Source organism: Coloeus monedula, assembly GCF_965178545.1.
Source record: "Coloeus monedula genome assembly, chromosome: 7".
Taxonomy (NCBI): domain Eukaryota; kingdom Metazoa; phylum Chordata; class Aves; order Passeriformes; family Corvidae; genus Coloeus; species Coloeus monedula.
Window position 1 is genome coordinate 21,064,767 of NC_138787.1, and position 25,779 is coordinate 21,090,545.

The 25,779-nt window shown below is 39.4% G+C and overlaps 1 protein-coding gene across 1 annotated transcript in view; it reads left to right on the forward strand.

The window, feature by feature from the left end:
* Nucleotides 1-25,779, forward strand: part of ABCB11 (ATP binding cassette subfamily B member 11) — a gene marked incomplete at both ends in the record, with an annotated part of 41,652 nt that extends 15,873 nt beyond the window's left edge. Inside the window, 18 exons of the mRNA XM_082285447.1 lie at nt 2,609-2,722; nt 4,683-4,793; nt 5,733-5,858; nt 6,623-6,826; nt 8,075-8,245; nt 8,619-8,820; nt 9,541-9,616; nt 10,568-10,703; nt 12,201-12,359; nt 17,487-17,591; nt 17,693-17,854; nt 19,664-19,867; nt 21,738-21,979; nt 22,087-22,243; nt 23,017-23,214; nt 23,967-24,173; nt 24,898-25,044; nt 25,579-25,779. Of these exons, the coding sequence (XP_082141573.1) occupies nt 2,609-2,722; nt 4,683-4,793; nt 5,733-5,858; nt 6,623-6,826; nt 8,075-8,245; nt 8,619-8,820; nt 9,541-9,616; nt 10,568-10,703; nt 12,201-12,359; nt 17,487-17,591; nt 17,693-17,854; nt 19,664-19,867; nt 21,738-21,979; nt 22,087-22,243; nt 23,017-23,214; nt 23,967-24,173; nt 24,898-25,044; nt 25,579-25,779 (2,922 nt within the window). The remainder of the gene's footprint in view (nt 1-2,608; nt 2,723-4,682; nt 4,794-5,732; nt 5,859-6,622; nt 6,827-8,074; nt 8,246-8,618; nt 8,821-9,540; nt 9,617-10,567; nt 10,704-12,200; nt 12,360-17,486; nt 17,592-17,692; nt 17,855-19,663; nt 19,868-21,737; nt 21,980-22,086; nt 22,244-23,016; nt 23,215-23,966; nt 24,174-24,897; nt 25,045-25,578) is intronic.

The following is a 25,779-nucleotide window of genomic DNA, read 5'->3' on the forward strand; positions in this document are numbered from 1 at the left end:
GGTAAAGAGACACCTAACCAAAGAAAGTGTTGTCATATCTAATCGCTCATGAACACTTTGTGTTCCTTTGAGAAACTATTTCCGGTTGTTTTGTTTTTACAAAGCCCATGTAAACATGTATGCAGATAAAAACACACCTGGCTGTGGCTCCTGCAGTGTGTACAAAAACTATGCTCACCTGCATGGCACTCGTGCATCCACTTCTGCACAGTAGGTGCTTTAGCCACTGATGGCCTCAGTGCTACAAAGCCAACATCTACAGATATTTTGGTTAGTTACTTGAGCCAGGACTGCCCAAATGGCAGACTCAGTTCAAACCCAGAACAACTTTTCCTGAACCTTAGTAAGTTCTGGGTATTCTCATGAGACATCTAGTTTTGCTCCTTCTCTGCCTGTTGCACACCATGAGAGTTCCCAGCCACCTGCGGCATGCAGTGCAAAGCTTCCTGCTAAATGGAACTTGGCAAATTACCCTGAGAACATTGTAAACCTGACTCATTCTGTTCAAGGAGGAAATAATTTGTACCTGCTCTCAACACCAGTATGAGAGGTGCTGTGAGGTATATAAGGTAGTGCTGTGAAAAACAAAGTGAGCAATTTCCTTGCCTTGCACATGGTAAGTATAGTCCAGTTGTTCCAAATGACAAATGGCAAACAGTGGGGAGCTACCCTGTAGCTGAAAAACTGTACCTGTCAATGGAGATACTCACAGTTTCCAGTCATCTTTCTTCTACTTTTATTTTCTACCATACACTCCTAGTTTGGCAGGGGGCAGGAAGGGGGATTTGTAGATATAAAACATTGAAATATGCTTTTCCTGCTCTCTCAAAAAGTCATGCATCAGCCATACTGCATTGATATATACTAAGAATTGCGTTCCCTTCCTCTTCTGCCAGGTGTACAGAACATGCTCCTTCATGTTCATGATGGATTCTGACAGGCATAGAACCTCCTTGCTTTGAGACTCACTCACGTGAGAAAATTAGTTAGTAGTAAAGCTGAGTATAAATGTATGCCATGATCTCTACATCCCAGTGTAGACATTTGCAGTGCACAGTATGTGTTCAGTAGGTTCCTCCACTTTAACTATAGAGATAGTCCCAGGAAACATCACTCTGGTGCAAAGGAGAACTAAGTCCTGTGTAACTTCATTGCTTCTTAGCAGAATTTTCAGGCCAAAATAGAGTAAAGGGTTACATACCAGACATAACATTCCATGTCTCCTCATGTGCAGGGTGAATGTTCGAACTATCACCCACAACAAAGCAGCAAAATGGACCAAAAGCCTACAGCAAAGACATTATCCAACCCTTATAACCTGTTCTTCCAAAATACCTCTGTAACTGAAACTAAGGAGAAGTAAAACAGAGTAAATTCTAGGAAAAAAACTGTCAAAAAGTGTTCAAAAGCACACCCCAGTACAGTAGCACTGAGAAGTATAAGCTATACTTACAATACAATGCAACTTGCTCCTTGTTGTAGAAACAGACAATGAAATAATTTGCATCTGTGTGGTATGTAAATGCTAAATAAGCCTCTACCTTCTTTATATTCACCACCTTCTAGTGTCCTGTTCTTTGAAGCCCCTGCCAGCATTTTCAGTCTTAGAAGGTATATTTAAGAGCCTTCATAAAAACTTTTCATAAAAATGAAGCATTGGCAGCTCTTAGGAAATTTTGAGCAAACACTTTTGGTATTTTAGTTGATATGCTACAGCTTCACTTGCTTCTGATCCACAAGGCCACACACCAAGGCTGAATTCCTGGGCTCAAGCATCCTCTGATATTCAGTACTGTATCCAGCTGCCTTTATTGTCTGTCAGTCTTCCCAGGAAGAGCAGATGCTGTGGTGCATTTTCTCTCATGTTGTCCTAGGCTTAGGGAAAAAGGGGATCCTCAGACTTTCAGAAGAGGGTCGTTAGTGAGCAACTATTCATTTTGGTTCTTAGAAAAGAACTTGAAACAGTGAGCACATTCGGTATTTGCTACCTGTAGAATCTGTCCATCCACATGATGGAATTACCTCACCTCAAAAAGTGCCTTATCCAGTGTTGGTAGCAACCCTTACAGTTCATTTCTCTGGGAGACAGAGAAAAAATATTCTCTATAGCTGGTACCTCCCCAAAATTAAGTTTTGTGAGTATTGGATGAGACAGGAACTGCAATAGACAAAGGTTGTAATACAGGGTTTTAAGCTTCTTTCTATTTTTGCTTACTGGTAAAAAGCATCCTCAAAATAATCTACTTCCCACCAATGTTCTGTTCCAGACCTTGTTTCAAGGAAGAGGTACCCAGACAAACTGAGATAGCTTAAAAATACATCAGTGGTATCTCAGTAAATACCTAGATGCTTCATTTTTTAGGCCAAGGCAAATATAAGTTGATTTACTTCTGCCTCAAGGAGAGCTGTGAAAGACAGTGAAAATATCTTCTAAAATGCATTTGTTTGCTTTCTTGTTGGCTAATAATGCTCATATAGTGAACCACTGCAGTTCAGCAGATGCATGAGAAGTCATTATGATGCTGTAGTTTGGCTTGCCTGTCTAAGCTGTAAACTGTAATAAAAAAGTGATGTCATATTTTGTTAACTTATTTTTCCACTTCTTCAGGTTTTCTTTGGTGTTTTAATAGGAGCGTTAAATCTTGGCCAGGCATCTCCCTGTCTGGAAGCCTTTGCTACTGGTCGTGGGGCTGCAACAAACATTTTTGAGACAATAGATAAAGTAAGTAATGCATTTCTAAGCCATGTTACTTTGTAGTGTAAAAATAATTAAATAAGCCCCAAGTGGTACTGGTTTTATCTACCTTGTAAATAAGGAAAAATGAGTCCAATTAAAGAAAAATTGACTATGCAATAGAGAAGTCTATTGCATAGACTCAAAGACTCAAAGTCTATTGCAACGCTCAAACAACACGTTGAACAGATTTCTTAAGTGGCCTGGTTCTGAGCTATGAAGCTTTACCTCAGCTACTGCTGTTCCTTGTTCCCACTTCTCCTTACATGCAATTACTTATCAGTGCTGGCCCATGGAAGGTGTACTGGCACGCAGTAATAGCCACCCTGCAACCAAGCTTGCAGCCACCATCCCATAGCTCCCAGCCTCCAGATGGCATCAAAAGGTGTGGCTCCACTGGCATTACTGGTGAAGGTGGCCTCTGTCACCCAGAGCTACCCTGAGCTAAAATGGGACCAAATGAGCACAGGCACTGGTCATATAGCAGTCATAAATGTTAATCACAATATTATCTAGACAGATAGATACTTGAAATAAGGTTGTATGAGAGACCCTGAGATGCCACTGGCATTTATTGATAAGGTTTCCTTTCTATAGTTTTATAAATTTAGTGGTTGGAAAAGTACTTTTGATTTCTTAAAGTATGTGTTATCTCTGTTCGTTGACAAGCTTTACTGTGCTAAAAGCTGTGTAAACACATTAAAATGCTGCTTGTCCTCTACAGAGCACATAAGGCTGTGGTAATGCTAGCAGAGTTTTTAGTAACCCTTCAAACTTCTGTAATAACGATAAAACATATACACTTCATAAGCTAAAGCTCTAAAATAAACTGAAAATAGAGATGAATTAGGGACATGTTTTTCTGAGAAAAAATTTTAAATCATAAAGAGTTGCAACAGAATCACAAAATTCAAGATAAGGCTGAGTCACATAACCTTAGGGTAGAAAAAGCAAACCAACGTCCAATTTCATCTGTCTAGAGAAAGAGTGACAAAATTAGATCCCTCTGCTTGCCACATCTGTAGATTTGTGATTAGACAGTACAAGCACAGCTCTGCCCTGGCACTAAATGTAGTCATGTTGAGGCGTTCCCATTTGCAGAATCAGTGAAACTTCTTCACGGATCATAGTATCTGAATTTAAGTAAGTCATATTCCTAAAGAGGAACCAATCTTGCAGCTGTTCTTAACATCTTAGAACATACTCATTTCTCACTTTACCTTTCCTTTCAATCTGTTAGGCTATATAAAGAAATCATGCACGTTTCAATTATCAAATATATTGGTTGCAATTGTTTTAATTTATTGTCTGTATTCCATGCTTCAGAAATCTGTCCTTAAAAATTTTTATTTCCTTGTCATTCCTCAAATTTCTCTTAGTTTTCTGCTTATGTCTAGCAGTCCTCAATACCCAACACCTGTCCAAAAGTATGCAAGACCCAAAGCTCTTCATAGGAAAACTTCAGTATTACAGCTCTGAGGACTGGGTGTGCAAGGAGGGATGTTTTAATTGCCAAGTGGCAAGGCCTGCAGATTTTCAGCAATGAATTTGTTGTTCAGTGCTGTGAGAGAATGTTTATGAGTGAGATTTTATCTCTGAGGAGCTGGTTAAATTAGCTTAGTCAAAATGCCTCAGTCAGTCAGCTACTCAGTTCCAGCAAAAACTACCTGACTGGTTGGCTGTGGTATTTGCAGTAAGCCTACTATGAGAAGAGGGTGCGTCCTTTTTGTCTGTGCTACCCACCAGGGACAGCTTCCCCATCGCTGTGGCCCTCAATTCCATGTCCCTTGCCTGCTATCCCTGGGGCAGAGCCTGCAGCTGGCTCCATGTAGCCAAGTGCTGTTCAAACAGAAGTGCCATGGCTTTGTATGGTGTTGGGAATATTTATCTACTGCAGGACTGTTGACTGTTTAACAGCAAATAAATAACCCAATAAATTTCATCCTAGAAACCCACCATTGACTGCATGTCAGAAGATGGCTACAAGCTGGATAAAGTACGAGGTGAAATTGAATTTCATAATGTAACATTCAATTATCCGTCCAGACCAGATGTAAAGGTAATAATTCATCACCCATCCTGTGAACACAGTTATTGTAAACAAGCAAAATATCCTGGTTCTGCCAGCAATTTCTAGATTTTCAGTAGAGGTTGTTTTCCAGAAGCCCAGACCCTTTGTTTAAAAGTAGACTCAATAATTCTTCTAGTAAAGGGTTCTTCTGCTTACCATTCTGCTTATTTTACCATTCTGACATATCCGTTGCCACATCAGCATATTCCTTGCTGATGAACATAAACTCCCAGTAATTTCAGGCAAATTCATCTGCATATAGCTTCTCTTACAATCAATGATGTCCTTGTATCAATGTGTACAAGATAGAACACAAAGTAATAAACAGAATGGTGCAAAGAGATTTTGTAAAACTCTTCCATTACCTTGGGGATGCACCATGTGACCCATTAAAATGCTAGGAAAGAGACAGGAGTGTAGGCTGTATATCCCACTATTTCTCTACTTGTGTGTTTGAATTGACAAATTCTCCTTGGAAAAGCATATTATTGGACAAACAAATTAGTTCTATTACTTGTAAAGATGGAAACACATGTTGTATCAGATTTTTCTGCAGAATTTCACTGTTACATTCTTAATATTTATGCTTTAACATACATTTACAATACATGCAGAGTGTTCTTTAAAGCGAAGATAATTTAATAAGTTCTCTAGTGTTATTAACTTGACTAATTCTTAATGATGAACAACAGGAACAATGAAAGGTCAATATCTGCCTGCCTGTTGTGGAAATGAGTGCTCTGCATCTACAAAGTCTTCAAAGAGTGTAAAAATATGTGACTTGCTTTATCTTCTTTCTTCATAATACTTTTCCGAATTTTGTCGAATTGCTTTGAATCTTTAAGATACAGAATATACTCACTTGGCTGTATGACTGTGGGGGAATTAAAATAGACAGATTCTGTTTCTTTTTTTTTTCCTATCCAGATCTTGGATAACCTTAATGTGGTGATTAAAGCAGGAGAGACAACAGCTTTTGTTGGAGCTAGTGGAGCTGGAAAAAGTACAACCATACAGCTCATCCAGCGTTTCTATGACCCCACTGATGGCATGGTGAGTGTCCCAGCCTAGAATGTGTTTCTCTGGCCCCAGAAACTTGAAAAAATGGCATGGTTTCTTCTCCAGCGTAGGAAGGAAGACTACTAACTCCCTTTCTGTTTCTTTCTTCTTTTTTTTTTCCCCCAATTATTTTTTAAATGAGTGAAATATCTTCCTGCACATTTCTTTTATGAGACTGTGCTTAATAGTATTAAAAAACAATTGTGTGAAAGAACAAACTGTTAGGAAAAAATAAAAATTCAGTGCTAAATCTGTGTAAAAACAATCCCTATAGAAATGATAATTCAAGAGTGACAAATGTTTTCTGGAAAACCCAGTATTGAACCCATAATATCACTTAGGTATATGCAATTACCATTTAGTAATGGTTTGGCTAAGAATATGAATTACATCTATTCAAAATCTCATTCCATAGGAACACATAATCACATACATGTTGACCTGTATTTGAATATATAAAAGACAAAGAAACAAATTACTGTGAACATACAATAATCACTTTCATGATTACTTTTCACCTGGTTTTATTTCTGATGCCAAGCAGAAATGGGAAGTGAAATCAAAGAGCACAGCTCCAAGAACCAATACTACTGCCATTGCTTTGCCACCTTCTATGTCTGAAAGCTGATTTTTATGCTGGCCATGGGCACACAGCATCACAGGCCCTTCACTTCCATCGTGTCTTTCTTTGTCTCTGAACTGGAGGGAATAATGTCCCTGACTTTTTTCCTGATTTTGTGTCCATGTTCTAATTGTAGATTACCCTGGATGGCCATGACATTCGTTCCCTGAATATCCAGTGGCTGCGCTCACAGATTGGCATTGTTGAACAAGAGCCAGTGCTCTTTGCCACCACGATTGCAGAGAACATTCGCTACGGGCGGGATGAGGCTACCATGGAAGACATAATCAAAGCAGCCAAACAGGCCAATGCTTACAATTTCATCATGGATTTACCACAGGTATGCTCTGCCTTGGAAAGTGTTTGGCAGAATTTGATAAGAAAAAAGATAATCCTTTTGTCCTTTTGTCCCTCCTAGCCTGCAGCAATTTGTACTCAAGTGGAAGGGCAGAAGATTAATTCAGATAGGAAGCAACAACCTTTCCTTTGACTACAGTTTTTTAGGTCTTACTACACGTATGCCACCAAGTTACAAAAACAAACAAAAAACCCCCAAAATACAACCTCAAGAAGAATTAGTTCCTCAGGAATCATTTACACAACATTCAATGTCATGGTAATAATCATAGCATGATTTAAAAATTTGTATTTTTCATGCTATGAGGAATCTGTTTCTGCTCAGGCCAAAAGTAATGTAGATCTCAGCCTCTCACTAGCCAGCATATGTTACTTGAGCTGTCTGTACTAATGCACACAAGCTCGCCTTCTTGTACAAGCTCTGTAAGCCAGCTGCGGCTTCCTTCTTCTCCAGTTTCTTCCCGAATGATGACAGGGCTTCAGTCATTCCTCCTTACAAAGCCCAAATTGGATACTAGCAAGCTATCTACTCTTCTAGAATGTTATTTTGCCAAGTAGCTTCTGAAAATGACAGGTTACAACAGTGAATGTTATTGACAGGATTCAAGTACCATTAACTAATGTTAGTATATTGTCTTTATCCTCCATCTATGCATTTCCAGGCTTCCAGGAAACTATTCACTGAAAGGCTGTTTAAAGGCCCCTGTTTATTTCATGGAAATGGAGGAATAAAAAAGATTTAGCTCTAAGTGAATGTAATTATCTTGTCTCTCAATATGCCAGGCTTTATGTGTTTATTTAATTCTTTACCTTAACCCGATGCCGCCAGGGTATGGTATCCATGAATCACAGACGCAGTGTTTGTTCATGAGCCACAGGTCATCAGCAGACAAGTCCAGCTCTGTGAAAAGTTTGCTTGTGAGTCATCTGATGGAGAGTGGGTGGGTGATTCCTCTGCATTTCAGCTTTTGCTGATATAGTTGTTTTGAGCTGAACCAGAACATCTCACCTTTTTAACCAGAGAGTACTTTTTGGTGTGGGGAAAAATGATCATGTACATTATGAAGAAAGTTATTTCACCTGTGGCTCTTTGGATCTGCTGCACTAACAATGTTTTTCCTTAAAGTCTACTCCAAGGACAAATCTGAAAGACACTTTGCCAATACCTTCACCAGAAGCTTAACAGGCTTCTTTCTTATCTGTTTAATTTTCACTTTTTTCCTTTGCACAGCAATTTGACACTCATGTTGGAGAGGGTGGAAGCCAGATGAGTGGAGGTCAAAAACAGAGGATAGCCATTGCTCGAGCTTTGGTGCGAAACCCCAAAATCCTGCTCCTGGATATGGCTACATCCGCACTGGATAATGAAAGTGAAGCGATTGTCCAAGAAGCACTTCATAAGGTTTGCTATAGTATAGCAAAAATCGGACTTGAAAGGGCAGAAATTATTTGTAATGCACTCTGCAGAGGGTGCTACTGAATTGCAACAAATCTGTGAGAAGCATTTCTTAATAACTGTTTCACATGTACCAGTAGAACCTTAGTATTATGGACTGAGAATAATTTTTTCTTATGTTTGGACATCAACAGAAATCTATCACTCCCTTTGCCCAGAAACACGTGCTCCTCTGTGGGTTGTGGATGGAGCTAAAGTCAAAGTCAGCTGAACCCATTAGAAAAACTCCTGTTAATTTGAGGAGCCTTTAGGTTGCACGGCTGGTTCCCAGCATTTCAGTGCGCTGTGCTGGGAGTGGGGCTGTTGTTGTCTCCTCCAGGCTCGCCTCGGCCGCACCGCGATCTCCATCGCTCACCGCCTGTCAGCCGTCAAAGCCGCCGACGTCATTGTCGGGTTTGAGCACGGCAGGGCTGTCGAGAGAGGAACTCACGAGGAGCTCTTGAAGAGGAAAGGGGTTTATTTCATGTTGGTGACCTTGCAAAGCAAAGGAGACACAACACCTAACAGAGAAGAAACAGAAAGTAAGCATTTTGTTTTCTTTTATAAAATCATGTAAAATGCCACAGAATGCAGATTTTAATTTTTTTTTTCTTTTAATAAGGGCTGTTAGCTTCTTTTTCTCTTCTGCTTTTATGGCTGAATTTTATCATTCATAGAAATAGTACATTGGTAGCCAAAGTGGTTTTGCTGCATATGCACTGAAAGACCTTCCTAATATGTCTGCCCTGAAATATTAGTTCTGACCTGCAATATCCATCATTTTATAGCTCCACTGAGTGCCAAAAGTCCAGCTCTGCTGCATTTGGAATTCAGGCACATTACAGAGTATGCTGAAACCACCCTATTTATTTTTCTAGAGGCAGATTTGAATCAAAGCTTCTGGAAATTAAGGTCTAATAGAATGATCTGTTGTATTTTTGTGCAGCATACATTGGATATGATTAGCTTGAAATAAGAGAGCAATTGCAGAGCTAAAATAGGTAAAAAGTCTTTAGCAGTCACATCTGAGGTGAGATTGTCCTTGGGCTAATATTCAGTTAACTTCATCGTGTCAAATACAAATATAAAACTTGTGAAACATGTAGGTTGAATAGCAAGGTTGTATTACACCCCTTGCCTTCTACAAAGTATTCCATTTATGACTTGGAGACTATGCACTTTTCTGCAGAGCCACAGTGTACTTAGGTTGTATTCAATTTTAGCACTAACTGAAGAGCTCTATATACTGTATTTTGCATCAGCAGAGAATAATGTGGTTGAGCCAAATCTCGAGAATGTCCAGTCATTCAGAAGGGGAAGCTATCAGGCCAGTTTGCGGTGAGTCTTAAAAATGGTTGTAAATCTCAATGTTTTCAGACTACTCTCAATGTTTCTACTTCATCTCCCAATTCCAAAATCCCAACAGTGCTAATAAATCATTTTTCTGTGTGCTGTGTAAAAGAGGGTTGAAGGGCTGCAAGCATTTTACTGAGATAGAGTTCACTTGGAAAGAAATAGCTTAAGTAATAATGTTACTGATTGAAGTCCATGGATAAATAGCAAGGCTCTTAATTTTGCTCCTTTCTATCCATAGTACCTTTTCTCCAATTTTGATCTCCTCTGGTAATCTTCTGGTTTTGATATTACTAACATACAGCCATATTTGTAATATCTAATGCACTTTCAGTCCAGTCATTTGAAAAATTACTTGTTGTGCAATTACTTGAGAAATCAATGCAATCTACAATGACATTTTTATTATGTCTTCTACTTGATGAAATTGAAAGCATTTTACAGCCAGACTGTCTTGTAGCTAGACACTTACTATTTCTTTCAGGCAAGCCCATGTCAGTCATGTGCAAATGAATACATCTCCTACATCACAGAGTTATGTTTTGCCAGAGAGAGAGATGGTTTGTTTCAGCATCCTGTTTTGCTGGACTGGATTACTGGTAGTGGTAACAGTGATTTGATTTGATGTCTTAATAACTTCTGCAAATGTAGTAGGACACACCACAGTTTTACTTAACAAATGCACGGTACATGGTACATCTAAGACAATATCTGAGTGGTGTGAGTGGAGTATGATTTTGAAAATTACTTGTCCCTGTTAGTGAGATATTTTCTTCCCAAGAAGTTGCAAGAACATATTAAAGAAAAAAAAAGTCTGTGGGATTCCTATGAATTGCTTCAGTGGATTTAAGTTGATATAAAAACTGTAGTCGCTTTGCAAGCAATTCTTGTTTTTACTAAGCTGTGAAGAACAGGCCCTTTCTGTCCTCTGTGCAGAGCTTCACTTCGGCAGCGCTCAAGATCCCAGCTCTCTAATGTGGTCCCTGACCCTCCATTGTCTATTGGAGGAGATCCTGCAGAGTCTACCTATCTTACGCCTTCCTATGGAGAAGATGATGGAAAAGCAAAAAAGGTCAGGTCCAAGAGTTTGTTATGAAATTTTCAACTGAAGAGGTTATATTATTTGTTAATGGTCACCTGCAGCTATGTGCTTGTATCTTAGGAGTTCTTGGCAGGTACATCTTCTTGGCTTGATCCTTTTCTCTACTTAAACAAAACCACAGCTTCAGTTCTTATCTCTGTGTAAATCCTAGGCTGGATTTTGATGGCTGTTATGATTATTGGTCCATTTAAAATTTCTAGCACAGAAATTTTGCTATTTGCTATCTACCTGTTGGTAAATTGATATATGTTGTAGATTTAGTTGAAAAACACATATTCATAAAAGCTGAATTAAGTGACAAAAGGCAAACTGCTCAGCCTGTGAAATGTAATTAATCAGTGATACAAATGGCACTGCTTCTTGTTCAGTAAAGGATAAATTCACTTTGATCTAAAAATCATCTGGAGACTTGAGCAGAAAGACACCCTCACTGCAACCTAGCCCAGAATCCTTTCACTGTCAGTGTCCTCATGCAATCAACTGGCATAGAAAATACAGGCCAACATGCCTTAAAGTTACAGAGAATACATAGGAATATGCACGGTGGGTTTCCAAAGTGCTGCACCAATTTGCATGGCTGCAGTTGTTCAGTGCAGAGAGCAGCAGTTAGAAGTTACTCTTCATGATATTGCTAAACCTATTCTGGGGATAAATAGAGGGCTTGAGTGCTGTCACTCTGGCACCAGCTCAGGGGAAAGAGAAAATACAAGATGTTTCCACCCACTCCTCCCTGCATATTTCCAAAAGATAGGTCTTCACAGTGTCTTTTCTGTCTGGGCATTTCTAGTCATACTAATTGAGGGAAATAAGCAGGGCTGAGCATGCTGTTACAAAAATTCTGCACAAATCAAACTGCAGGATAAGTTATAATTTGATGATGAATATTCTGCCCTTACTGGGCATATAGTCTGAGGAGGCATAATTACTATGTAAAAAGCTTGGATCCAGCTATCACTCTGAGATCTCTCTTGTTTTAATTATATCACATACCTGTTAATTTGATGCAGTCTGATCAGTGTGGTCACTCACAATACTTAAAAATAATATTTAAAATATTGAGTGAGTGACAAAAAGCTGCTTGTGAGGAGGGAATTTAAGTTTTGGCACTGGGTATTGCATCACATCTCGTCTGGAGACAGCAGAAAGGGAATAGGCTGAGTTTCAGTGGCAGAAAAAAACTGGTTGTAAATAACCTCTGCAGCTGGAATAATGAGAGCTGCAAAAGGTATGAATCTCTCCCTTTTTCCCCAGGGATGGTAAAAGTTGTTTATTTAACCCTCTTGTTAAATAAACTTTTCTCATTAGGGCCACAAAAGAGCTCCAGACAGAAGCCATCTCTGCCCCTCCTGTCCAAAGCTAGAGCAACTGTTTGGGCACAAAATTTTAACCAACTATTTTATCTCGTTGTCAAAGGGAGAGCATCACTGGGGGAATGCATTCCCTTCATAAATCTATCCATTTTTTTAGGAATCTTTTGTGGAGGAAGACGCCAAGCCCGTATCATTTACCAGAATTTTGAAATACAATGCTTCTGAATGGCCATACCTGGTGCTTGGATCTCTGGCAGCAGCTGTGAATGGAGCCGTCAATCCACTCTATGCTTTGCTATTCAGTCAGATTCTTGGGGTATGTTATGATAACATTTTAAAGTGTATTAGCTCTGTTTTAGCTCTGAAACAGAGGAGACTGAATGTATGATGCACAACTTGACATGTTTTGGCAAATCTCTAGATCTCATCAAGTAAATGGGGTTAACCTTCTTGCCTATAAACAATTATTCAGTAGAGATATTTACATCACTGTCATCACACTTATCATTAGAGCTCTTTGAAGGGGTAGGCTTATCAGCATTTGTCATGTGTTCTTCATTATCTCTTTTGTTCATTTTCCAGGAACTGTTGGGAATTGGTTTCTGTACTTGCATACAGTTTATTTTAGACGAGACAAAATGTACCTTACATGCAGATACAGTGGAGAGAGACACATGCAAAGTCCTTCTCTGCAGAATTTTATTGTACAGACTTGGGCAAGCCTTTGAGAAAGCTTTGGATCAAATCTAAAAATTACTTCACTTTTTTGTTTATGTATTTCCAGCACCTCTTTGCTGCCTGCTCCCTGCGGAATGCCCAGGGAGAGAGAGAGAATTGTAACTGGGTTCACAGCCACCAGCAAAGAGTAGGCTTGCATCAACAGATTTGGAAGCAGGAAGTAGAGATATGCTTTAAACCTTAACATTCACTAAAGGATGCAGTATTATCAAAATCCACAGCCTCTCTTGAAACTTGTTGAGTTCAGCCATAAGTGTTTATTTCTTCAAAAACTTGCTGTGATAGAAAGAGGATGCTTCCCCTTTTGTATAAAAGCTTTCTGGGGAAATAATTGCCAAGTTGGTGGGAAACTGGAGGGCTGCCTGAAGATACTCAGTGCTGCTCTAACTAGTGCCTAGGAAAGTGTCCTAAATTTTCAAGAATTAGGCTAGAGAAAACCCATCTGTTCATGCTGTATCTCATTAAGTAAAGTAATGACACATTCATTGGAAATAAAATGGGAAGGCCACTGTTTTTTTGTGGGTTTGGTACCCATCTGAGGTAGGATAAAACTTGTGCTTTGCACTCACTTGCGTAGGTCAGGGTAGGTACGCGTGTGCCAAAATATATGTCCTAAAGAGTAGACAGATATTGGAGGTTGAAAACCTTACAGGCAGGAAAAAGTGAATGAATGAATGAATGAATGAATGAATGAATGAATGAATGAATGAATGCCCCAGCATTTGAGCTACTGGTAGAAAAGGATTCTAAGAGCTGTGCCAGCAATCTAACAAAAGAAAGGTTGACCTTTTGCTGTTTGTTTTTTTGGGCGAACTGGTTTGGCTTAGACATTTCTCTCTGGAAAGCTGCTCAGGTCTTTGAATCACATTTACTTGCAGTTTGACATTTGCTAAGTAAGATCCTGCAAGCAGAAGAATAAAGGATGTTCCAGGCCCTGTTGATGCACTTAGCACTTCTGCCCAACGTGCTTGGCCTTTAGGCATAGGTGTGCCACCTCCAAACAATTCTTGAGTGTCTAGGCTCATATTAAGGACTGTGGCTTTCACTAGACAGCAGGTGAGACACTGCTATACACACTCCACAGTGAATCTAACATTTGATTCCTTTAGAGAAGGGTCTTCTAGACCCTGGGAGGTCTGGGGTTGATGTCATCCTGCAAGATGCTAAATACCTTCATCAACAAGGATGGATTCCTACCCTTGAAGGCCTCAGTCTATCAAAGGAAAGAGGTTGCAAGGAAAAGCAAGCCATAATGAACATGAGGAAAGTCCAATATGCGTTTTTCATTAATTTAAAATATTTCTACCTGGTGCCAAGGCAGTCAGGCAGATGGAACATACATCTGCTTTCAGATCTGTCCAAATATCTGCAATGTTGTTGTGTCAGACATGTGGGCTTGTACTCTGGGACAAATATGCTGGGGAGTGAGGGAAAAATCCCCACACCTATGAGGGGAAAGGATAAATTTAGCTAAGTCTGCCCTGAAGGTTTTCAGAAATCAGTCCCAAAAAGTCAAGGAAGAACTAGATAATACTGTATATATACCTTTTGAACAAAGTTTTCAGTAGTTTCTTTTACTTATGCTTTGATTTTCCCTGTGGAATTGTCTCAGAGTATGGATCCTTTCCAGTGAAACTCAACTGAAAGATGTGCTCTTACTGCTATTGGGCATGGAGTCCTCGGCTCCAGATAAATTATAGTCCACACTAAAACTGCTGAGACTTATATGATCTGAACATGGACATCTCAGCAATAAATCTTTCTTTTTATAAACCTGATGCTATTGTCCATGCTGCGTGTTGACATGATTGGTGTTATTTTTTTAATAAAGATCACAGATTAAAAACATAACTGAGCATGTTAGGATGGTTGCAGAATGGGGTAGTTCAATTTTACAGGACAGACTTATAAGGGGGGGAAAAATCCTCTGTTTGCAATACCAAGATCTCTTCCTGATGATTGTTATCCAAATTTCCTTCTGCAGGACTGTAAATTGGTTTTGCTCTCAGTTTAGGGAGAGTGTAAGAACGTACTTCCTCCCATCCTTTTCTTAAGCACATTCTTCCTTGAATTTAAAGCTTGCAAGGGGACTCCCATGCTGACCAATAACTGTCTTCATCAGAAATGCTCAAGGTGTGTTGCAGACATTGTAGTTCTGTCAGCCTTTATCTAGGTGCAATGGAGAGCCGGGGTACAGGAACTGGGAAGGCCTTTCATAACATATTTCTTGCATAAGAAAAAGCAGGGGAACCACTTTGAATGTGGGTGACGTGGATAGAATATTAACACAAAGGCTCTCAGCATTCTCCCTTTTCATGAACACCTTTCATGGTGCGTGGATATGAATCCAGCCTCTTGAAATCAGAAACTGTGTTGCCTTTGACTTTCTTGAAATGAGGAATCCTTAATCTTGCCGACCATCCAGCCATAAAGAAGCAGTGGACAAAATTTTCTTTATAACAAGCATAAATACTTACTGGAACTCACTGTAGGGTCCTAGGGAAAGCATTTATATCTGTTTGCAATGCTCGGTCTTGTGTTTGACATTTATTTGTTTGACTAGATAGAAAAATTTCAAAGTGTGAAAAGAAGAAATATTAAGTTTGACCAGTGTATGTATGGGGCCATCCCAGTGTTTCTGGATGACTGTGCAGACACAACACTCAGGACACTTGTGAAAAAGCCATCAGTATCTCTGGAGAGGAGTGTTTTTCATCTCAGTTCACAACTACGTATTTACCATGATCCATCATATACTGTGTTTATCCTACTGTTTGCTAGTTGTATTCATTAGAACTCCAGTTAATTTCAACAGAGATCTTGTTGATATTTTTTCATACAAAAAAGTACCACAGCACTGCAATTGCATGACATCAACATGAACAAATACTCGCAATGAGGAGTTGTTAGTTATTCCCCTGATTATGTTTTAGGCCAGCTCTGCTTCTGGCATGTCCACTACTATGAACTGCACCTTCCCATTCATGTCTAGATATTGCACACCATGATGACACAGAAAATACCATCACAATACCACAGCAATTCTAAAATCTGGAATCCTCATAGGACACAGTTTATGAGTGCACCTTGTATCTCGTTCTGTCAAAGTATTTAAGTAGGATATTTCCCACAGAAAAAAACCCCAACAAATTCAAAACAATGCAAATAAAAAACCCAACAAATAAAACCAAAACAGTGGTATCTCTCCTAGACACATAACTTACAAAGATAGATTAAATCTGCTCAACAGCCTGTTCAGTTTGCGATCAAACACGAATTACTGAATGTACAGTGGATTTCATGAAGGGGATAGGAGCAGCCACAGATCATTGTATATTTTGTTCTTACTATGACAGATTAAAACATACCTGGTGATTTTTTTTCTTTAAAACAAAGATTCATCTAAGACAGTAATATACTTGCTAAAGATAAGACAGCGTGGTGTTGGAACAGCTCTTAGCTTGAAACACTAAGGGCTGTTATGCTATTATCAGTTTGGAATCTGCAGGATATATTTTGTTGCCAAGGCACTGGTGTACAAAGTTAAAATACTTGAAGTGAAATTCCCACTAGAGAACAGCTATTTCTTTTTCTCAGATTCATTCTCTAATTCCTCTCTGTTACTTTGAGGTATGGCTCATTTCAAACAAAAAATAACATGGGTTGACCTTTTAAGACTAGTAATTAAGTTTATTTTCACGTAATTTTTATATTTTGTAGCTGTAATGAAAATTCCTTCTCTTTCTACTGTTAAATAGTCACCTAGAAGAATTTAGGCTGGTTTTGATAAAGGCAGAAGTTGAATGCGTAAGTTATGTTTAATTACACCTTGCCGATAAGATTGAGAGATTGGACAATTTATAGTAATTTTACCTGTGAAATCCAGTGAGAATTAATTTAAGATTAGTGGAGAAGTACAAATGTGAGCTTTGACCTCTATCTGGAAGCAGCAGAAATAGTTCAGATAAAGAACTTCAGATAGGTAAACTCTGACTGAAAGGAATTGCTAAAGGATGAATTTGGACCATTTCTTCAGCAGCAGCCAATAACATTGGCAAGTGTTGAAAAAGACCAGATATTAAAAAATGAAAATGCCATGGTACTGAATGGGGTGGAGGGGCTCCCCTTTAAGCACTAATGCTTTTTCTCAGGTGCCCAGCAGTAAGTTAATGGCTTGTATCCACACTCCTTCAGGAAAACAGTAGGTTCCTCTTGGAGCCTACCTATGGCAATCACAGCATCTCTAAGTGTTGTGCAGGGAGTCACACTGGGGTATAATTATTTAGAGACTTTATTTTGTACAGCCCAATAAAGTTGCAATTGGCGCAGAGCAGAGAGGAGATAGGATGCTGTCGCATTGCTGCTTTGTTGCTATGCTGTTTATTACATTGCTGTTCTCTGGTTATCATTGTTTACAGTGGGGGATGAGTGATTAATTATAACCAGGGATGGGCCACAAATAGGAGTAGTGTGTGCAGACACTGAGTATACTGAACTTTTTGTTTATAAGGAGTAAAACCCATTACATTTTAATCCAGGCTCACCTTAGGAAAAATAAGGAATCAGACCTTTGCAGGGGGTGAGAGAGGGAGAGCTCTGTGTTCTGGCTTTGGTTCTAGGGTGGGTTTCTGCACTTGGCAATTGGGAGTCAAGAAGAAACTTCACACACAGCAAAACTGACATTTCTATTTATTTCTTTTCAAAGACCTTCTCCATTCTTGAAGAAGAAAACCAAAAAAACCAGATCAATGGCGTCTGTGTGCTCTTTGTCTTAGTCGGAGTTCTTTCATTTTTCACACAGTTTCTACAGGTAATAGCAGTCCAATTTAGCAATACGTATTTTTGGTTTTGCACCCTTTCTTAGTGGGTATCTCTCTCTGTACAATCTTTATTTATTCTCATGCCCCCCAGGGATACACCTTTGCCAAGTCTGGTGAGCTGCTTACAAGGCGGTTAAGGAAGATTGGTTTCCAGGCTATGCTGGGGCAAGACATTGGTTGGTTTGATGACCGGAAGAACAGCCCCGGTGCTTTGACTACAAGACTTGCAACAGATGCCTCACAGGTCCAAGGGGTAAGACCTGGCACCTCATGAATCATTTTACTATAAGCACTGATTGAAGGTCTGTTTTGGCATGTTGTAACAGAGATTAGCTACCGTGCAACCAGCCAGGTCAGTGTAGTTCTGTTCTTGGTAAGCCAATTAAGCTACTTCTATTCATCACAGACTGCTACCATGGAACAAATAATAGTACGTGGTATATCCTAAAAGTACAAATAGGGTCAAACAAAACACAATAATCAATAAAATACCAACCAACAATGGAATGGGAAGGAACACCCAGTGCAGAAGTTTGATCTTTTTTTCTGGAGATGAATTAGCTTTTTTACCACAATGCTTGAGTGTTTATTTCAAAAACATGTTTAAATAGTATGTTACTGACAGTCATTAATAACTATGTTTTCCAGTTTTCAGCATGGTATTGTGCATGTTGTGGCAATTTTGATCTAAACTGACAACCCACTTGAAAAACCAATCTGCAGTACTGGCTGATGCTCCAGCTGGGAATCCTGCAGCCACTTTCAGTATTTGGGAAAGTGAGACACTAACTGCATGCGTTGTGTTCCTTAGTGGCTGAGGGTTAAATCATGCTGAGCTATATCTGTTACCTATCTGAACTGATCCTTTGGTAGAAGTGAGTCAGATGCCATTTTGCTGGGCTCCAATGCAAGCAATTTTCTAGAAACTAGGAAGGAGATGTACAGATTTCTTTTGTTGCAAAATTTGTCATGTTTCAGCTTCACTGAAGATTGTTAAGTTAGTTTAAAAAAACTATTGACAGGGATTTTAGGGAAGAGCTTTCCAAAACCCCTATCAGCAGAAATTTCTACAGAATCAGAGAAACCAGCTGCAAACCTCACAGGCACTTACAGAGCATCTTTTAATTGAAATACATAAACTTGTAAACCTCTGACTGAACCATTTAATAGCCTTCTAAGGGACATCTTTGTTCAAAGCACAGGCAGAGCAGTGGGGCACAGCCATCCAACCCACAGCTTGCAGAAGATGAGGGAGACCAGAGCTGCCTGAGCAGCAGTGCCCTGCACCTTTCACTGCCTGACACAGACCTTGCTGCAGCTCAGAGGAGGAGTAGATGATGAGCATTTTGTGCTGCCAAGTTCATACCCTGCAAATAAGTTTGACTAAAAATCATCAAGGATATCAAATGTACTATTTTATTCTAATACATAGCAATATAGTTCCTATTTAGGGTGCTGTTTACTGCTATGAAAGAAAATGACTTGTGAGTAAATAAATCAAGTCTATTAAAAAGCATTGTTGAAGTACATAAGAAGCAGACAAATGCATTTAATAAGGATGATGTCAAAGCTGTATTTAAGTTTTTTCCTTAATAAAGGGATAGGCAGAAATACAACTTTGTTTGATCCCTTTCCAGTGATGTTGCTTACTGATTTTAGCACAGCTGAGGCTTTGTTGTTAATAGCTAAGTTACAAAAGGGTCCAGTTGATTATTTTTATCTAGATGGATAAATGTAGAGGCTAAACAATGTATTCAGATTAATTTTCTCCAGAGACCCAAGGCAGTTGATTTCAATAGATTATCTTTCTCACAATCACTAGAAACAATCTGAATTATCAATGGAAGATTTGGTTGATCAAAGGAATGTTGGACATTTGCAGTCCTCCTGTTGATACAATTACTTGGAAACAGTATATCCAAACTGGCTAAATTCCAGTGCAGTTAGTAGCTGTTAGTGCCTTATGTTGCTTTAATATACAGTTTTCTAAAGTTTTATAGGAAGATTTGTTCAATTTGTTTTTGAAGTATAAGTCAGTCATGTCTGTTTCTTTTCTTCAAAGGCAACTGGATCACAGATAGGAATGATTGTCAATTCCTTTACTAACATTGGGGTGGCCATGATCATTGCCTTCTACTTCAGCTGGAAACTGAGTTTGGTAATAATGTGTTTCCTGCCATTTTTGGCTTTATCTGGAGCTGTGCAGGCTAAAATGCTGACAGGATTTGCCTCACAGGACAAGAAAGCGTTGGAAGCTACTGGCCGGGTAATGCTGTTTAAAGACTAATTTATATTTGCAGTCACGGGTAGATGAAAAATCAGTCATTGGGGACCATGAGTAATTCAAATGTCATGAAACTGGAAATGCTTTGTGACTCAGTTGCAATATTTCAGCTTGTCAAACCATTGAAACACCATTGGGAACTCCCTAACTGCAGAAGCATTTGCTGCATGGAACGTGAGTGACCTTTCGAAAGTTATTGCACTGAAGTGGTAGACACTGACCTCTCAGCAGGCCAGTTCACCTTTGCTGGGTTTTATTTAAACACCCTTTTGTTGATGCCCTGGGATTATGCTGTCCTCAGAAAGCAGTGATACTTTTTCACCTAGAAATGCTCACACCTGAGAGTCTGGCACTGAACCACAAATCAGTATGTGGATTTTAGAGAGGACAGTTGTTCCTTTGGTGAGTCATACCAGCTTAAGAATTAAGCTCTTGGCCCTTCCCATCTTAATAATTAGGACTTGACCAGTTGCCCCCACCCAGAATGGTTAATTATTTACAAAAGTCATTAATCAAAATACTTCTTGACAAGGAGAGAAACTTCACTAATGAGTCAAGGCATCAGCTCTTACTCAATAAAACAACCCAGAGCCTGTGATAAAGAAGACACTGCTTCAGCAATTTTGGTGATGACTGTTTGTGTCTGGTGTCATTTTCTAATTTATTTGCCAGCACTGCATCCAAATGCTAAAAATACTGAGTTCTTCCAAAGTGATTGCTCATCAGCCATGCTAAACATGGAAAAGCCCAGTCTGTACAATCCAATTCACAGTACCTACTTACCTGCTCCTTCACATTGAATGATAATGCAAGACACTGACTCTTAATTTTGGCCAGGAAAAAAACCCTCTGAAATTGGATTTCTGATTGTCTATATTGTCTACATTCAAATCTTTTCCTACATGCTGAAAACATTCATTAGCTATATACCACACTTGCTTCCCAAAGGAATGTGTTACATTATGAATCTACTATCAAAGTCCAAGCAAACTACAGCATTTTAAAACAATTTCTTAATAAAATTACTTGAGGTTAAAAAGGTGAAATTAGGACCAAACAAGCTGTCAATTTACTTCTGTAGATGAAATTGTGGTACTATTTTGTTTGACACGTAAACCGAAATTCTGACTGGCAATAAATTACACTAGGAAGCCTACAATTAATTAAAGTTCCACACAAGTTTCTGTGGGGATTATCTCATAATTTCCTGTGTTGCATTGTGCTATGTGCATAGACAAGCATTTGCTTACTCTTTGCCTATGTACAAAGGTAAAAATCTTGGAAATGTGTCACTGATGATTTATATGTTCCATCTCATCAGCCTTTTGGACATCAGAGAGGGAGGGAGGGTAAGGAGGTGAGGAAACTTACTTAATTCAAGTGGGTTTAATTTATGAAGCAAGTTGGGGAGAGCATCCCTTTTAACTCTTTCTCTGACTATTGCTAAAAGTAACACAAAACAATTAAAACAAACATATTTAATTAATAAATCCATGCAATCAAAGAAGTTCCTAAAACCATCTTTCCTTTTGTGGACGTCACATTTATTCATATTATTTGGAATAAATCACAAGCAAGAGCATGTGCCTGATTGCTTAAGCGTGCTTGCAGTAACAGCTCCAGTGGAGCAGGCAGAGCATTGCTCTTGAGGATCTCAATAGGTAATTGCTTGTAGGAAAGGTTCTCTTTAGGCTGGCTGATGTTTGGGCCAGTCTGTATCATGTCTGAATGAATTTATATATTGCATCAGTGTCCTGAGTTCATGAAAGAATCATGCATTTGTGAGAGCACACTCTACTTTTCCAAGTAAAAATTAGGAGCTTTTACCCATTTTTATTTTTTTCTCTTCCAGATTGCCAGTGAAGCTCTCTCTAACATCAGAACGGTAGCTGGAATAGGAAAAGAGAAAATGTTTATTGACAATTTTGAGAAGCACCTGGATATGCCCTACAAAGCTGCAATCAAAAAAGCACATGTGTACGGACTCTGCTTTGGCTTTGCCCAGAGCATTGTGTTCATTGCCAACGCCGTCTCTTACCGATACGGGGGCTTTCTCGTTGACACTGAAGGACTCCATTACAGCTTTGTGTTCAGGTGAGAGCCTGCCCAGCCACAAACAGGTTTCTAGAAGTTCTAGACTTGGTGTGGTGTTCAGTTTCCTGATGGCTTCCCAAGAATGACTGTGTCCCCCTTCCCCCCAGGGTGATCTCTGCTATTGTCACCAGTGGAACTGCTTTGGGAAAAGCTTCTTCCTATACCCCAAACTATGCCAAAGCCAAAACATCTGCTGCACGCTTTTTTCAACTGGTTGATCGTCTTCCTACAATCAGTGTTTACAGTGAAAAAGGGGAAAAATGGGTAAGAGTGGAGATGAGTAATTTGTGATGTTAGGCAGCTCACTACAGGCATGGAAGTTGCACTAATGATTTAGGAGTCAATGAGGATCAGTGCTTTACAAGAAGGTTATGCTGATTGTAAAATTTTTATTTGTCTTTGCTCTTTTGGAAGCAAACTTTGTACTAGACAGCAAGAGTGGTACAAAGTCAGCCAGTAGGAATTTGTTAGTGTAAAACTCCTGTAAATTGGAATGGAACTGATTTGGATGACTCACAGAATGACAAGTTCTTATTTCCTGCTTTACAGTTCATGACAAACCTGACTATTGCTGGTTTAAAATGGAGGTTTTTCCATTCACATCAAATGGATGGGGGGTGTTCATGAAGAGACAAAGAATTGTTGAGTCAGACAAAATGAAAATGCTCAGTTTCTGGTGAATTGAAAAGTCACACCCAGAAAATTGAAATTCTTTATTTTATACACAGTGTCTATATTAAAATTAAAAACTTACCCATTTGCAAGACAATACCATTTCCAATTGATGCCTCTGACCACTGCCATGCAGGGAAGTCTAAGCAGAGAAATAATGTTATGACTAATAGCTTCACCTCTAGGACAGCCACTCCAGTATGGTTTTTTCCCCTTTTACTGAGATAATTTCATAAGCACAAATGTCATATTTTAAGCAAAAGATGCAAGAATGCATCTGAGGAAGAGCTGTTTTGTACTTTACAATTCAGTGTTGAGCTCGAGCTCACAGGAACATCTTTCTCCTTTTTTTTTGTTTTCACCAGGATGATTTCAAGGGAAGCATTGAATTTCTTAACTGTAAATTCACATACCCTTCTCGGCCTGATATTCAGGTTCTGAAAGGACTCTCTATATCTGTTAAGCCTGGACAGACTTTGGCATTTGTTGGAAGTAGTGGCTGTGGTAAGAGCACCAGTGTCCAGCTTCTGGAGCGTTTCTATGACCCTGAGAAAGGAAGTGTGGTAAGCAGAGAAAATGTGATTTCTGTGCTCCAAGGGCCTTCTGCCTGTGTCCTACTGTGCAGCCTCGCAGTGGCGGCATGTACATGTGCAGCTTGAGGCTTCAGCTCCTTCTCAAAAGGACAGATGTGGATTATTTGGACAATTCCCAAGTATTATCTCAGACATATTCAGACAAGATCAGAATTGTGCATTATGTGCAAGATTATGCATTATGTAGGCCATAGGCATTTGCCTTGGTAGCTTCTGAATGAAACATACAAATGTGTGCTGTACATTGTGAGAGCACAAGCAAAATCAAGTCTGAATGGAGCAACAAAGAGCCTGGAATTTGTCTAGATTTAACTTCCAGTTACTCAGTTACTGACAGCTTAAAAAGCTTTTATGTGTTTTCCTAATGTAAATACTTACCCATCTAGATTTATTTCACTTTCTCTGGAAAAAATCTGTGTGGTGATTACTATGTCAGGAAGGCAATAAATCATGTGCCTAACCTCAAGCAATTAAAGAGTTCACTAGGACTTAAAATTGAGCAATTGGTCTAGTGTATTTTGTGGTATGGATCAAAGCCATACCACAAAATACACATCATGCACAAAGGAGTCAAATATAAGCAATTCAACCAATCACTTTAAATCAGTTGTGTTTGTGCTTTAATGATATGGTTAAATAATTTTGTTTTGCTATAAACTATTTGGGTGTTGCAAGCTGGTGTTTTGTATAGATGTTTCAAGTTTTCTCCCATTTCTTCATAGTTAATAGATGGACATGACTCTAAGAACATAAATGTACAGTTTCTTAGATCAAAAATTGGAATAGTGTCACAGGAGCCTGTGCTATTTGACTGCAGCATTGCTGATAATATCAAATATGGCAGTAACACAAAAGAGGCGACAATGGAAAAAGTCATAGAAGCGGCCCAGAAGGCTCAACTGCATGATTTTGTCATGTCTCTGCCTAATGTAAGTACCTGCGAGGCCTTGGCTGCTCAGTGTTCATTGCAGCTGGAGTTGCTCTGAAACCAGTTCAAGTTGCTACACACATGCACCTTTTATGTCCTTTTACAGCTGTGACAGTAGAATCAAAGAAGGTGCTGTGACCATTTGTTGTGCTCCTGAGTGTTTGGGTGTGAGTTGCTACTGAGTTCTTACACAGTAGGCAAATACATAAATCCTGTTCCCAGCTGTGGGAGATTTGCCTTGTGAGTAGAAAATGATACCTAGACAAAAATATTTGAAGCTGGCTGCTTATGTACACTTAAGAAGTATTTAAATGCACTGAAAAAATATAAATGTAAAAAGAACATATAAGGTATGGGTACAATTTAGGCACCCAAATAAAGCACTTTTCTAGAAAGCCCTTAAATCACTTTTAGCCTCTTCTCCCAAATCTAGGGTAGGGAAAATTCTTTCTGCCTCAGACAAATCAGCCAACATCTTGCTATTACATTTTTCTTCCAGGCCCATCATTGTGCTGCCTGGGCCTCAGAGTCATGTGCAGACAAGGCATGGCTTGAAAACCTCTCCCCAAACATGTGCACTGCTGTATTGTGTTTCTGCATTCCCAGGTTCTGCAAGGAGGCAGCGGTGGTTAGCATTCTTGCCTCTCTCCTGCTCTTCCTTTAGGCTGTGTATTTGTGTGTTTAACTTACATCTGAATAAAATACTCCTTTTTTAAAATTTTCAGAAATATGAAACTAATGTTGGGGCTCAAGGATCCCAGCTGTCTCGTGGGCAAAAGCAACGCATTGCCATAGCAAGGGCCATCATACGAGACCCTAAAATTTTATTACTGGATGAAGCGACATCTGCCTTAGACACCGAAAGTGAAAAGGTAAATATGCAGTGATAAGCAATAAGGGAAAGTTAACACAATGGCTTACAACATACAATACCTTTTGTGTTCTATAGCTATGCCAACGTACTCCACTACATGATTGCATTATGAATTCAACACTTTCACCTTTAATGATCTTTCCAAAAAGTGCAAGAGGTACAGCTGTAAGAAAAAGTAGCCAGCTCCAAGTGCTCTTAAACTGCCCATGAGAGGCAGCACTTTTTCAGAAATGTGGATACTAATTGCCTGGATTTCAAAGCATTCCATTGACATTTAGCATGTCAGCAGAGTAAAGGCCTTCCTTAATTTCTACTGCTGTCTGTGTTTAGCTGTCCCTTGTTTGTACTGCTGGTACACGGAGCTCATGACCCAGCTAAGCACATCAATATCAGAACCTCTGATTTAGTCTCATTGTCCTTTTACAAGTGTTGCACAATACAGTTAATTAATCTAAAGCAATTGGGTTCCTCCAGCTCTGAGCCCTGTTCAGTTTGCTCATTTTCACTCTGACATTTTGTCTGTTGCCTTTAGACTGTGCAGGCAGCACTGGATAAAGCCAGAGAAGGGCGCACCTGCATCGTCATTGCCCACCGCTTGTCCACCATCCAGAACGCCGACATCATCGCTGTGATGTCACAAGGACTTGTCATTGAAAGGGGCACTCATGATGAACTGATGGCCATGGAAGGAGCCTACTGGAAGCTTGTTACTACTGGAGCCCCAATTAGCTGA